The 14,094-nt window shown below is 46.3% G+C and overlaps 1 protein-coding gene across 5 annotated transcripts in view; it reads left to right on the forward strand.

The window, feature by feature from the left end:
• The first annotated feature begins 1,764 nt into the window (after positions 1-1,764).
• RLF (RLF zinc finger) overlaps positions 1,765-14,094 on the forward strand; it is a 31,203-nt gene continuing 18,873 nt past the window's right edge. For 2 of the 5 annotated variants that reach the window (XM_061480304.1, XM_061480306.1), the window contains exon 1: positions 6,925-7,045. Coding sequence is in view for 2 of the 5 variants with exons in the window: in XM_061480301.1 (XP_061336285.1) it covers positions 1,770-1,982; positions 6,891-7,045; positions 12,143-12,224 (450 nt within the window). In the remaining 3 variants the exon portion in view is untranslated. Of the gene's footprint in view, positions 1,983-6,890; positions 7,046-7,675; positions 7,794-12,142; positions 12,225-14,094 lie in introns of those variants that run through there. The other 3 variants (XM_061480301.1, XM_061480305.1, XM_061480303.1) reach the window with 3 other exon arrangements.

The raw sequence follows: 14,094 nt of genomic DNA on the forward strand, positions 1-14,094 counted from the left end.
CCCCAACCCATCCAGGAGCTCTCGCTGCAGAGGAAATGTAAATGGAAAAACCAAAACCAAAAAGCTCAGAGAGCTCCAAGCCATCAAAAGACTGAAGGACCGGCAGGGGCCAAGAGCTGAATGAGCTCCCTAACGAGCGGCTGTGCCTCAGGTACACCAGCCCCCACCACCCTCCCACATTCCATGGGGAAAAGGGAACACCACCACCAGCACCCAGTGCACATGCGCAGGATGTTTATGGCTGGTGAAGGGAACAACCAAGAAAGCAACTTGTCTTCAAAGGAGCAACATCCCCTTTTCCCTATAGCCATAATTGGTACCCCGGTGAGGGGATGAGCTGTGTAGTTACACCTCGCGTTCCGGGGTGTTCATAAGAAAAGATGGACCACTTCAACCAACCTAATCCTCCAAACAGCCTCTGGAGTCCTGGAGCACGGCTCAGGGTGCAGACACCCAGGCCCTGCTCCCACACCTGAGGTGCAGGACACAAAGCTGCATTGGCTCATGTCCTCATCAGGCCACTCTCCATCATGTTTGAAAAGCTGTGGCAGACAGAGGGGAAATATCACACCCATTTCTACGTTTACATATATATATGTATACATAATATATATATATATACACACATATATGTGGCTGTACTATGAAAAGGGCTTGTAAACAACCAGTGGCAAGGGGTTGTTCAATCCCAGTACCTGCCATGGGACAGAACATGGGCTAAGGACAATGTCCTGGCCCTGAGGGCCTTTAATGTTTCTCCAGGGTAAACGGGAGGATTTCTCTTCCAACTACATCAGTGGCTCCCATACACGCATGTCAGTATGAACATGTATTTTATCTACCCATACATACGGGTGACCTGGTTTAGTGTGAGGTGTCCCTGCCCATGGCAGGGGGGTTGGAACTGGGTGATCTTGAAGTCCTTTCCACCTCTACCTATTCTATGATTCTGTGTATGCATTTAAACACATATAACGTGTATGAAGGCATACAACCACATATAAAATGCATTATCTCTGTCAAACGCACAAATCCTCCACCGCCCTCCGTGCAATGTCTGCTATTTGCCTCCAGGTGTACTCAAGTCTCCACGTTTCCTCTCCGCCTGTCCGGTCTGTCCCGTTGCTGGAGGATCAATCACAGAACCATAGAATTACGCTGGAAAAGACCTTTAAGGTCACAAAGTCCAACCCTTACCCCAGCACTGCCAAGGCCACCTCCAACCCATGGCACCGAGGCCTCGTCTCCACGGGGTGTGAGCGCTTGCAGGGACGATGACCCCAGCCCTGCCCCGGGCACCCTCTGGGGAAGGGGTCGTTGCTCAGCTCCAGCCTGCCTGCAGCGCGCTGCCCCTGCCCCACTGCAGCAGGGGAGCAGGACGGATCCCGGGGGGGGGGAGCAGGGCCGGACACAGGCCCTTCCACACGGGTCTGTCCCGCTCGCTCCGTTCACCGGCACCGAACGGCGGTCGAGGGCACCTCCGGGGTCACTGCTCCGCCCTTGCCGCGCTCGGATTCACGGGTTCCCCCCCCCAGGGTGAGGCCGAACCGCGGCCGGTGCCGGACCCGGGTCCCGCCGGGGGGCTCCGGGCGCTGCCGGTACCGGACCCCGTCACCGGGTGTATGGGGGGGGGGGGGGGGGGGGGGCGGTGGCCGCCCGCTGAGTCACGTGACGCCGCCGGTCCGGCCCCTCCTCTCCCACCGCCCGTGCTGGTGGCGTCAGCGCGGACGCGCGCGCCAGGCAGCGTCACGTGACGCCGTCCCGGGACGATGAGGTCAGCGGCTGCGAGTCACGTGATCGCTGCCTACGCGCAGTGGGGCCGGGTGCAGATGGCGGACGCCGAGGCCGAGGCGGCTCCGCGGCCCGAGATGCCGCGGGTGGTGGCGGCGCTGCGGGCCCGGCTCTGGCAGCTGCAGGCCGAGCTCCGCGAGCAGGAGGTGTCGGAGCCCTCGTCCCGCAACTACTGCCGCGGCTTCTGCCAGGTACGCGCGGGGCTGGGCCGGGCCGGGCCGGGCCTTTCCCCCGCCCGGCGGAAGGGGAATCCCGCTGCTGGGGCGCCCCCGCGGGCGCTCCGGTGCTGGGGCCCTTGCACCGGGGAAGTGTCTGGGCTCGGGCAGGGGGAGCTGGTGGCGGCCGCACCGCGCTCTCGGTGCGGTCTTGGCTCCGCTCCTGGTCTTTCGCGTTGCTTCTTGTTTGCTTGCGTGCCTGGGGATCAGAACCGTGTGCTTGGTCTTGAGTGGGATCCGTGCTGGTCGGTGGGGGCCTGCGCTGGTGGGAAGGCACTGAAGGAGCTGCTGTGGGCTGGTGATCTTGTCCGAATGCTTGCTTAATGCAGCTCAGGCTGAGGATCAGCAGTGTCTGGATTGAGCCATTCCCTTGCAGAAGAAGAGCTGAATTTGATTAAATTCGCAGTGATGGAGAGAACTTATTCTTAGATAAATTCTTTCAGTGGTTCATTAGTGCTTGCTTCCACCGCACCATCGTTCACCCTGAGCTCTAAGGCTGTATAAGTGTTGCTGGGTTGGAGCGCTGTCCCTCTTGATGCTGAAGAGATTGCTTTCTAAAATGCAAAATAAAATCTGGTTTATAAGCTAGTTTAACCAGCTTCATCTGATACAGCCCTTGTGTTTGAATGGAGATTGGCAAAGCTGGGTACCAGATGAAGGAGAATCCTTCTGGTGTGTTACAGATAAGTGACGTTCCCCTTCAGAGTCCTGGGTTTTACATCCACAGCTTGTGTACTTTGCCATCCCATGCTGGGAGGATGGGTAGCTCATCCCTTACCACAACAACAACAGGAGTCTGTTTGTTGGGTTTCAGAACTGTTGTTTCTCAGACTGTGGGATGTGGTTGCCTGTTGCTGGGTAGGGCCCAAGGGAAGCCAACTGTCCAGGTCTGTGCTCCTGCAGTGACACAGAGCCCAGGATAACCTGGGTGACTTCCTCTCTTGCTGAAATCGTTCCCAGTGGCATTCGTTATATCAGAGCAGATATTCAAGTAACACTTAGGAGAGGTTCTCAAGGTGGTCAGCATACACAGACATCCACTCACCGGCTTGGTTTGGTACAGAGGAAGCTTTAGAGGAACTTGATGGAAGACAGTTCTGTTACCTAAAAAAAACAAGCAAAAAGCCCCACCAAAGGCTGTTGCTCGGAAGGTGTGCGTCTCTTCAGGCCTTTGTGCTGACATTAATGGTTGTCTTGTTTTAGAGCTCTGTGATAATCCACATAAAAATGAAAACCATCGATCCCGGGTTGCCATCAGTTCAGGACATTTCTGATTGTCGTGACTGTCGTGACACCAAGAGATACAGTGGGAAAGGTGAAATGGTCACTCTGTGATGCAGAAACTTCAAGCTTGAATTCGTGATGTTATTGTGCAGTCGAACCACTGTGTTTAGGCTGTACTTTGACATCTTGGTTTCTCCTTCTGTCTGGGGATATTTGTGGCTGTTGCACTGAGTTTGAGAGAGAGGACTTAAAAATAACTTAAGGTCTGCCCCTATGAAATTGAAGGAGCTCGGCTTGATTCTGTGTTGATGACTTGGAGGGTACCACTGGTGTCTTGTCACAAGCTTATTAAGCTACAGCAGAACATGCCTAGAGAGAAGCTGGACTTAACTGGCCTTAAATCCAGTGTGGGGAAGTAGCTGTGATGAGGGTCATCGCCATGGATGTGCCATCATCCTGTGCCTATGGTAAGGTCCTGAAAGGTGTTTTGTTTGCCATGGAAGTCCCTAAAGTTGCCAGGACACAACTGAATCCTTTGAGCTGTCCGGATGCTCTGGTTTACTACATGTAAACGCATGCTGCCATGTGCAGCTTTCCAGTAGCTCTTCCTGGGAGTGATGCTGGATGGCATGCTTGCCTTGAAGATCCCTCTTCTTTGAGCAGGGGAGTAACACTGCTGTCACGAAACTCATGAAGCCAAACTAGTGGCTTGGCTCTGCAATTTTATACTGTACAAGCATGAATGCTTTGCATACTCACCTTAGGAAAAACCTGTTTGTTGGGGAGCTCCATGCGAGCACTGTGCGTGTGAGCTTGTGCCATGGAGAAAGTTACCAATGAAGCAGATGATGTAGGACATCAAAGCATCCCATCTGCCAATACCCAGCACATGCTGGCTTTCTGCAGTGATTAAAGTTGACACAGCTGGGGACTGTCAGTTGCAGTCTGGTGGTTTTAAGAAGTGGAAGTTGTTGTTGGGTTGGTCTGTTTCTTGTTTGTGTTTTTGAGGTGTTTTTTCTCCTTAAAAGCTGTAATAACAGGTCAGGCAGCTTGGATGTGTTTAAATAGGTTCTCAGCAAGAAACTGATGCTTCAGAAGAAATGCAGCTAAGCAGGTATCCCAGCACTGCAGGACATGAGGACCTGGGCTCCTCTGTAGATGCTGTGGCAGGTGGATGTGTGTGACCTCAGAGCTTCGCTCCCCACTCACGGTTTAGACGTGTGATTGTGGTTGAAGGCAAGAGGATAGGATAAAGTTTAAGTGGTTGTGTGTTAACCAGACTTAAAGTGCTTGAATACTCTCTTCAGGTAATTAGACTGTAAGGCAGTAATTGGTTATAGAAGTGTTACTTGACTGTTATGTCAAGTAATGTGGGTTATGTATTTCTGACAAGTTCAAGATGATCTAATTTTACCTTTATAGACTGCCAGGAAAAGTCTGTAGTGGTTTACTGAACTTGTGCTACTTGTGAAATAGCAAAGGGGCTTTTAAGAGCCTCTGTAATACAGTTACTGTGTTTTGCTTATGTATTAGTACACTAATGTTAATAGCACAAGAATATTCAAACCCATGTGTCTTTGAAGTTCAAGCTGTTCTTGTCTTGAACCTGTCTTACACACTGAAACCAGCAGTGCTGGTCTCTGGGGGAAGGTTCTGATAAATGGCTACTCAATGAAGTGCTAATATGAGCTGCAGGACTCTTGGTCTCTGCTGGGATTGCACTCAAGCAATGGTGCAGCATTTCCTAGTAAGTTAGTTTAATCTTAGGGAACATTCTGCCACGTTTTATGGGTATATACAGACCAGATAATTGATGATCTCAGGGTCTATCAAAATAATTAAATACTAAATTTGGCTTTTTAAATAGATGGGGTTTAATGGATGTATTTTTAGAGAAGTGCAGAGTTTGGAATGTTTGATTTGTTTCTGTAGTTGCTACAAGAGCCTTACTGCTGGGTTTACTAAACATGATAGTCATCAGTTGGGTTTCTCTAGGGACTACAGCTTGACAGCCTTTGAATGTAATTTAATGCTTCTCATGCCGTATGTAATTTGAGTTATGTGGTCAAATCCTTCATTAGGCTGGGTTAGTTAACTGGTCATTGCTTCTGCTAATGATCTTTGTGCTTTGTTTAAGGAGGATCCTTGTATGCTTTCAATCGTCCCTTATGTCTATATCAATGTTGTGTGGTCTTTTGGAGAGTTCATGACTGAGAGTTGTGTTACTGAGTTCTAGGAGAATAATTATGAATTGGGCTTGATTTTTTTACTGGTGCTTTGATGGTTTTTTTTTTTATTGAGTGTGTTTTTTCTCTTAAACATCATACATGGTTGTGTCAGTCCAATGGATATCTGCATTTGATTTCTACCCTAGGGCTAGTGTTGTACAGCTAGATCACTGACGTGATTCCAAATAGCCCACAAAAGAATGTGAAGTTGGCCACGTATTTCTTGCTGTGTTCAAAGTTAGGCTTCATCTTAGAGGCTTCTGACAATTATGACCACACTTGGTTTTAGTAAGCTCATTGGGGGATCATCAGTAGTGTCTTTCTTCCAGTTATAATCTGATATGATCCTATGTGTGTGTTTGTAGGTGTTAAAATAAATCCTTTGACAGAGTTCCAACTTGAAGCAATTTGAAACCTGATATGACCTGGTCATCCTCTTGGGACATATTGGCTTGTATTAAATGATAGGATGGAGCATTCTGAACTTCTTTTCCATATGAACTTGGCCCTAAGAGTTGCACAAAGCGCAGTCATCACCTTCATTGGTTTGTGTTTTCTTTGCAGCTGGTACCTTGTTTGGCTTAGGGGGAGTGCAGCATGAGAGAGGGATTGTAACTGGTAAGGACACAGGCATAATGCTGTGGAGTTGCAGGAGGACATGCATGAAGGTGTTCCTTATGAAGCAAGCTGGCAGTAGAGGTGAGGTGTCCTGCTTGCTCTCAGTATTCCTTTACAACTGTAGGAAAACACCATGGTGGCATAGTGAAGTTTTATAAAGGCTGGGAGATAACTGCTGCCATCCCTGTGCTGATCTTTGAAATGACTTTTGGTTCTCTTCAAACTGTCTACATTTTCCATTGCTTCTTCATTGCTGCCTCTGGATAGTGTAGGATTGCTGTGGGCAAGTAGTAAAATGCAGGATAATTCCGCATGTGAAAACTGACTACATAAAAAGGTCTGATGTGGGTTCTGTATCCCCTTGTAACGGCTTCATCTTTAAAATACCACAACTGGATGATTTGTTCTTCATCTCAAACTTCTCGCCTATTTGTCTGCATTCTCACTATAAATAAAGGTTCCAGTGTTACATGTGTGCTCCTGTCTCCATAGCAGTTGAAGCGGAGTGCAAGACTCCTCCCTGATTTTTAACTAAACAGTTGACATTGTGCCAACTGCATCCAGCTTGCTCCTCAATAGAAATTCTGATAACTTCATCAAAAATAATAAAATAAATGCAGTTTTTATTTTTTTTTTAGTAAAAGGGAGAACTTCTTTTCGGGAGAAAAGCTGCAATTTTATTTCTCCTTCAGAGTAAAAGTTGCTCATTTCCAGGAATTCTTCCACTGCATGTGTTTGATATTGCATATTGATATTTGGGTTTTAGCTGAAAGTGGGGGATGAGAACTTCTAATGCTGTCTCCTTTTCTTTCAGACACTGCTGCAGTATGCTGGCAGTCGGGGTGCATCCGAACACGTTTTACCTTTTCTGGAAGTATATCGGATCTCCATCCAAAGCTTTGCTAATGCACGACCTTACTTGACTACCGAATGTGAAGATGTTCTTCTGGTACTTGGCAGGCTGGTGCTGTAAGTTTTAAGTTGGTACATTATCTTATTAAGAAATAAATAAATGAGAATATGTACTTTATAAATGAAAGAGCAAGTCACTGAAATAGTGTGATGCTTCATTTGACAGCCGTGTTTGATTTATTATCTTTGATTATGATTGAATGTCTTAAGAACTGGTTTTTTTTTATCATACCACAAAAATGTACTTGGGTATCGCTAATGGATGTGAACAAGTGGTAAGGCTCTGTTCTGCTGTGTCAGGGTAATCAGGCAGGTACTGCAATTCTGAAAATAAGACTAATTTTCTGTAGAAAAAGCTTAGTGTGGTCCTCATGGAGCAGAAGCTTTAATGTTAGACCTCCATGCATGGATGAATAAAACTGTTATCACTTGCTGTGTGGTTGCTGCTGTCAGTGTCCTCTCAACATGTTCCTTTTTGAAAAGGATGAGCTGGTTTGTATTTATGGCAAGCAAGTTGTGCATGTGGGCTGTTGCTGCAGGATAGCAAAGTGGAACACAGTAGTTCAGCCTGAGCTTTTTGACAGGTGCCAGTAGGCAGGACTTAAAGCACAGCAATTCTTGGAACAAAAGAGACAACTATTTTACAGGCCATCAGCTAAGTTGCTAGAACTTGTAGTGCCTGAAGTGGGAAGCAGCTATTTGTGATTGAAAAGAGTAGCCTGAGGCCTTCCACACCCATTGGAGGAGAATCAGTTGCTATGGTTGACCTGCAAAGATAACTTGATGTGCCGGTCATTCCTTGCTGGTAAGGCTTTATTCGAAGGGGGAGGGTGAAGATCTAAAGCCCCGAATATAAAGGTCACCATGAAGTAAAAGTAATTCTAGGACAGTTTTTCAGGGGACTGTTTTCTCTTTGTTGTCAGGAGCTTACTCACTTTGTGGGCCGAAATCAAGTGTTCTTTTCGAGGAGGATTTTGCAATGAACTCCTTGGTCAGAAGTGGGTTTTTTTGTGATGTTCTAACTTTCAATCAAAGCTCAGAACCAGATATGTCTGTTTGATGCCTTGAATTCTTTACATGGTTGGTTTTTTTTTGAGTTATGAGAAATATGTGAACTAGGAGTGATTTTTATTTTTCTATTTAATCCTTTGTAAAGAAGGAGAACCCCATGAAATCAGGGAAAGTCTTCCTTGTCTTCTCAATAGGGAAACTCAAGACTTCAGCTGCTAAATCATTTACCTGGTACATAATACAAAATATCTGAATTCCTTTTGCAGACTGTCCCTTTATGGATAAAGTATTCTCATCATCATCATATTATCACTTACTAGCTTGTGTATTCTGCGTGTTTCCTACTCATGTCACTTAAAAGCTTGTCTTTCACTGTCTTTGTGTGCAGGTCATCCATCCCTGATGTGCATTTTGCCACTGTTGGATAATTTGAGGCAGGAATGCCAATTCTTTGTCAAAATTGCTTTTCTCTTCTTGAGAAAAATCCAAATCTTCTGCTAATCTGGCTTCTTCTGTCTTTCAGTGAGAGGAGTTTGTTTGCTGTTCCTTGTGTATTCAGATAACTTGCTGGGATCTCCTCTATTCTTGTTATGATTACATTTGAGAGGAATCTAAAGAATGATAAAGACAATACAAGGTTGCAGATAGGGTGAGGTAAATGACATAACTGAAGTCAATTCTCCCATGGTTTTATTTTGCATAAGAGTTTCCAAGGAAGGGATAGAGAGGAGTTAGATGAGGGATTTAAAGGTGAAAGTTAAGTTCCATGAGGGAAGAAGGCTATTGTTTGGGTAGGGACATGAAAGTGTCCTGTTGCCTTGTAACTGCAGGTTTTGGGTTGGGTTTTGTCATGCATGCTGTATATTTTCAGACCTGAAGCCCAATGAGAAATGAAACAAGCAAGCTTCCTGTTGTAAAGCAAAAGTGCTCTACTTGCTACTTCCCTTCCAACATCCCTCCCAGAGAAGGGGGAAAGAACTTCTCAGCAGGGTGAGCCGCTAATAGCAAAACTCAGCATTGCTGTGGTTTTCCTTGCCACCTGGTCAGCTGTGTGTTCACAGTAAAGGTGGCCTGATGTAGAGGCTGTGCCACCCATAAGAAACATGATGCAGGTACAGTGTGAGACCTTGTTGGACCACTCTCTCGCTAACCTTAGGAAGTAAAAGGAAAGCTTGGAGTGCTGCCTCTTGTAGTTTACAGATTTGGCAGATGATTGTGGTGGAACGGGAATGTTCTCCTTAGCCATGGCCATGAAGGGACATAGAATCATAGAATAGTTAGGGTTGCAAAGGACCTTAAGATCATCCAGTTCCAACCCCCTGCCATGGGCAGGGACACCTCACACTAAACCATGGCACCCAGGGCTCTGTCCAACCTGGCCTTGAACACTGCCAGGGATGGAGCATTCACAGCTTCCCTGGGCAACCCATTCCAGTGCCTCAGCACCCTTACAGTAAGAACTTCTTCCTTAGATCCAATCTAAACGTCCCCTGCTTCAGTTTTAACCCATCACCCCTTGTCCTATCCCTACAGTCCCTAATGAAGAGTCCCTCCCCAGCATCCCTATAGCCCCCCTTCAGACACTGGAAGCTGCTCTGAGGTCTCCATGCAGCTTCTCTTCTCCAGGCTGAACAGCTGCAACTCTCTCAGCCTGTCTCCATACAGGAGGTGCTCCAGCCCCTGAGCATCCTCGTGGCCTCCTCTGGCCTTGTTCCAACAGTTCCATGTCCTTTTTACGTTGAGGACACCAGAACTGCACACAGTGCTCCAGGTGAGGTCTCACAAGAGCAGAGTAGAGGGGCAGGATCACCTCCTTGGACCTGCTGGTCACGCCTCTCTTGATGCAGCCCAGGATACGGTTGGTTTCTGGGCTGTGAGCGCACACTGAAGCCGGCTCATGTTCATTTTCTCATGGACCAACACCCCCAAGTCCTTCTCCTTGGGCTGCTCTGAATCTCTTCTCTGCCCAACCTGTAGCTGTGCCTGGGATTGCTCCCACCCAGGTGTAGGACCTTGCACTTGGCACGGTTAAACTCCGTAAGGTTGGCATCAGCCCACCACATACTTGCCTTGGTCAAGTAGAACTTGGGCTTCTTGTTTCCACAACACATTCCTCTCACAGCACACCTCTGCCTCCCCCAGTATTACCATACCTAAGGTAATGCTTCTGTAGAAAAACTAAGAACAATTTAACCATCTTAAATGTGTCTGTCCCTGAGATGTGGTGAGCTGGCTGTCCTCAGGGATCTCAGGAAGCCCTTGAAGCTGATCTTTCTCTCCAGCTTCTGCGAGTGCTCTTCTTTCTGAGTGTACTGTGTGAGCAGGATGCTGCATTCATGTTACCAGCAGTAGGACCACAATGCTTTAAAAATCTAATTTCAGCTGTTTTTTTCACTGTCCAAGTAGCACCTGAAGGGTTAAGTATAGAAAAATGATTTCTAAAACCTTGGTTTGACATTTTGTTTGAAACCTGATATTTTATTTAACCAGTATATCCATGAAAAAGTAATATTCAAGAAAAGTATATCCAGGAGTTGAGCTTGGAAGTAGATAGGATTGGTTCACTTGTAGTCTGAAAATGAGCTGTGCATCAGAGACTCTCCACAAGCACATTGACCCTGAAGTTTGCAGACGTTTTATTTGTTGCAGATAGTCTCTGTATGATGTCCATGGAAACTGGACACGTAGCAGGTCCCTCTTTGGGTTTGTTTGTAGGGGTTTTGGTTATGTGAAAATGGAGTTGCTGTGAGAACTGATGAAGTTTTTTGATAGTCTGATAGCCACCACCTGGGTCTGGACATCTGGGCTGGTGAATAACTTGTATTGTCAAGCTGGGGTACGAGGGAAAAGTCCTGATTCCTGTATAATACTGAGACCTATGACAGCTGGAATATCTGATGGTCCTGTTGCCCACTTGTTCGTGGGCACAGTGATGGTTGATATTCCAGTGCCTGATGATGGGAATGATGTCTCCACTGTGTTGTGTAGGTAACTGAGCTCCTCAAATACAGCAGCTCCCTGAATTAATGAACTTGGAAATTTGTAATCTGATCGAACACCGATTTAAATATGAACACCTTTGATACGTACTCTCAGTGTGGATGGGGTGTATCTGTGCCTGGTAAGCGTTGCTCTTTGCACCATAGATATTTGAATGCTCCCACCCCTTTATGAAAGGTTTATAAGGTGCTTGTAGGAATCTATTCTGCCGGTCCGTTTCTCTGCTGATCACCTCGTGGTACAGCTGCTGCTTCTAGGTTACTGTTAGGAAAATGTTCTCTAGGTCCCATTCTGTTTTAATCTCTGTGTCTTTTGTCAAGCTGTTCTTTAGCTTTATTTTCTCACCTATTTCACCACTGACACTTGCTAGGTAAGGCTGACTTTCATTCGCACTCCAGGCTGAGACCATGAGGGCTCAAATGAGTTTTATTCAAGATGAATGTTAGGATTCTTTTGTGAGAGGAAGGAGCAGAAATTCTGTACTGCAGTGTTCCTGAGCAACATTGAACAAAACAGTTGGGGCTGTTCAGCCTGGAGAAGAGAAGCTGTGTGGAGACCTCAGAGCAGCTTCCAGTATCTGAAGGGGGCCTATAGGGATGCTGGGGAGGGACTCTTCATTAGGGACTGTAGGGATAGGACAAGGGGTGATGGGTTAAAACTGAAACAGGGGCAGTTTAGATTGGATCTAAGGAAGAAGTTCTTTACTGTGAGCGTGGTGAGGCACTGGAATGCGTTGCCCAGGGAAGTTGTGAATGCTCCATCCCTGGCAGTGTTCAAGACCAGGTTGGACGAAGCTTTGGGTGCCATGGTTTAGTGTGAGGTGTCCCTGCCCATGGCAGGGGGGTTGGAACTGAATGATCTTAAGGTCCTTTCCAGCCCAAACTGTTCTGTGATTCTATTGTAAAATACCCTGCATTATAAAAGTATCTGTAATCTCATCCTAGCGAGGTTGTACACAGTAAAAGGAAGACTCTTTCCGTATGACTCCTGCCTGATTCTGGGGCTATTTCTTGCCTTTGATTTGTGCAGGCAAACATGTTTCAATGTTACTGTCATTTCTTACCTGAACGCTAAGTAACATGTACCACAAATGTTCACAGTGTGCTCAAGAACAGCTTGCTTACTTGCCTTTTACTTTTCCAGGAGTTGTTTTGAGCTACTGCTTTCAGTTCCTGAAAGTGAGTTGCCGCATGAGGTGTGGTTGGGATTCCATCAGTCCATACAGGTAAGTGTTCTGAATTTCCCTTTACAACCTAATAAATAAAGCTGCTGTTGTGTTCCTCCTCTCCTTCCACTGAACTCCACCTGTCCTGGATTGCTGTTTTCCAGGCAGCAAGAATTTCTGAGTGGCAAAAAGCCAATTGCAACAACAGTATTGGCAGCCTTAGGCTGTAGTTTATAACTACATAGTCATGGCAGTTGTAGCAAATCTTGGTCTTTCTGATGGTTTGTGTGAGAAAAAGACTGAGTTAGATGAGTCTTGCTGTGTTTGTACTAATAGACTTTTCCAGGACGAGGGCCAGATCTGTTGCTGCTATGATTTTAACTGTGATGTGTGGATGCGGTGCTTAGGGTCATGGTTTAGTGGTGGACTTGGCAGTGCTGAGTGTTAACCCCAGCTGGGTTGACAGTTGGACTTGATGATCTTAAAGGTCTTTTCCAATCTGAATGATTCTGTGATTTTTATGAGTCCAGTTTTGTTGTCTCTAAGCAAGACCTGTGAAATGAAAACAACGTGTGAGATCGTGTGGCAGGAATCCATGCACAGACTTTGTACAATGGCAGCAGCGAAAGGATGTGAATATAGATGAGCAGATGCTGTAAAATCCAAGGGAAAGGATTGGTGCAACAATCCCCACCAACAACAGTCAAACAACAGCAGGGCTCTTGATGCATGTAAACCCGATCTGGGGTTGGAACTCTGGAGAGGTACTGTGGGGATGGATGTAATCTGGCCAGTTGAGGAAGATAAACCGGTGCATTCAGAAATGGCTTTAGTGGGAGTAGAGATGTATTGTCCTGGGAATTGAATATGGGTTATGGAACAGGGTTCCCTTCGAACCTGACAGAGTGTGAATGCTTCCTTTAGACAAGTTTTGTGTATTGAGGGTGAGTATGAAATGAAAACTTTTGTGACCCCGTAGTAGCTGCTGATAGCACCCAAGGCTGAGGATAAAATGATGCGCACAGACTTCCTGTATGATCCACTTACAAAACTCTGCCCTGTGGCTGCGTACTTCATAGATACAAATTTAGATCAGTTTGTTGGTTTTCACTGGCATTTTTAAAGTTGTCCTGAGGCTATAACGAGCATCTTTTGGCAGCAGCAGCCTTGAGTTAGGTCTGCAATTCACCTGCCTGATCCTACTGGCATTTAGCTGCATGTGAAGTGGGGATTGATTGTGCTTTAAATGTGAAAAACAAAAGAAGAAGAAACAACCCCACTCCTCCCCTGAGGCTCTTTCTGCTAAATTTGGTTTCCTGATCCAGCTTGCACAGGAAGGAAATACTTGAGAGGAGGAGCAGCTGTGTGACTGTAAGGGTTGCTTAAGCGATGTTTTCAACTGCTTAAGTACAGTCTGAAAACTTTGTGTGTTGTAGCTCATGTGTTGGTCTCAGTGCTGTTAGTTAGGAGCAGTTTGAGCTCTGGTTAAGAACATACAAAGTCACTCACATCTTTAGGGTGCAGCTGTAACACCCCTTTGTGAGCGATGCTTCAGGCTCCAAGCCAAAAATCCAGCAATTGGGTGTGATTTTAAGCATCATACTTTGCTCTCTTTGCATCTGCAATTAGCACGAACTCTTCTACTGATATCAACAACTGATTTTGATGTGCTCTCACCAGTAGCTCACTTGTTAGCTTTTCTAATCAGTTTTAGAAGTAGCTTAGTCTTTAATTATTGATTCTCAGTTAGCAAGTCTGCCAGGAGCCGAGTTGGGCCACAGATACAGTGGTTAGCTACAAATAAAATCAACATTGGGGCTGTATTTACAATCACAGTCCTGGTTACTGTGAAGGAAATTGAAATGAAGGTATCAAAACTGCTCCATTGTAGCATTCAGTTGTGAGGCTTTTAACTGCAGTGCTCCTTAGC

This window comes from Pezoporus flaviventris, unplaced genomic scaffold, assembly GCF_033815535.1.
Source record: "Pezoporus flaviventris isolate CSIRO_AGI_PZ_B2104156 unplaced genomic scaffold, CSIRO_AGI_Pfla_v1 ptg000176l, whole genome shotgun sequence".
Taxonomy (NCBI): domain Eukaryota; kingdom Metazoa; phylum Chordata; class Aves; order Psittaciformes; family Psittacidae; genus Pezoporus; species Pezoporus flaviventris.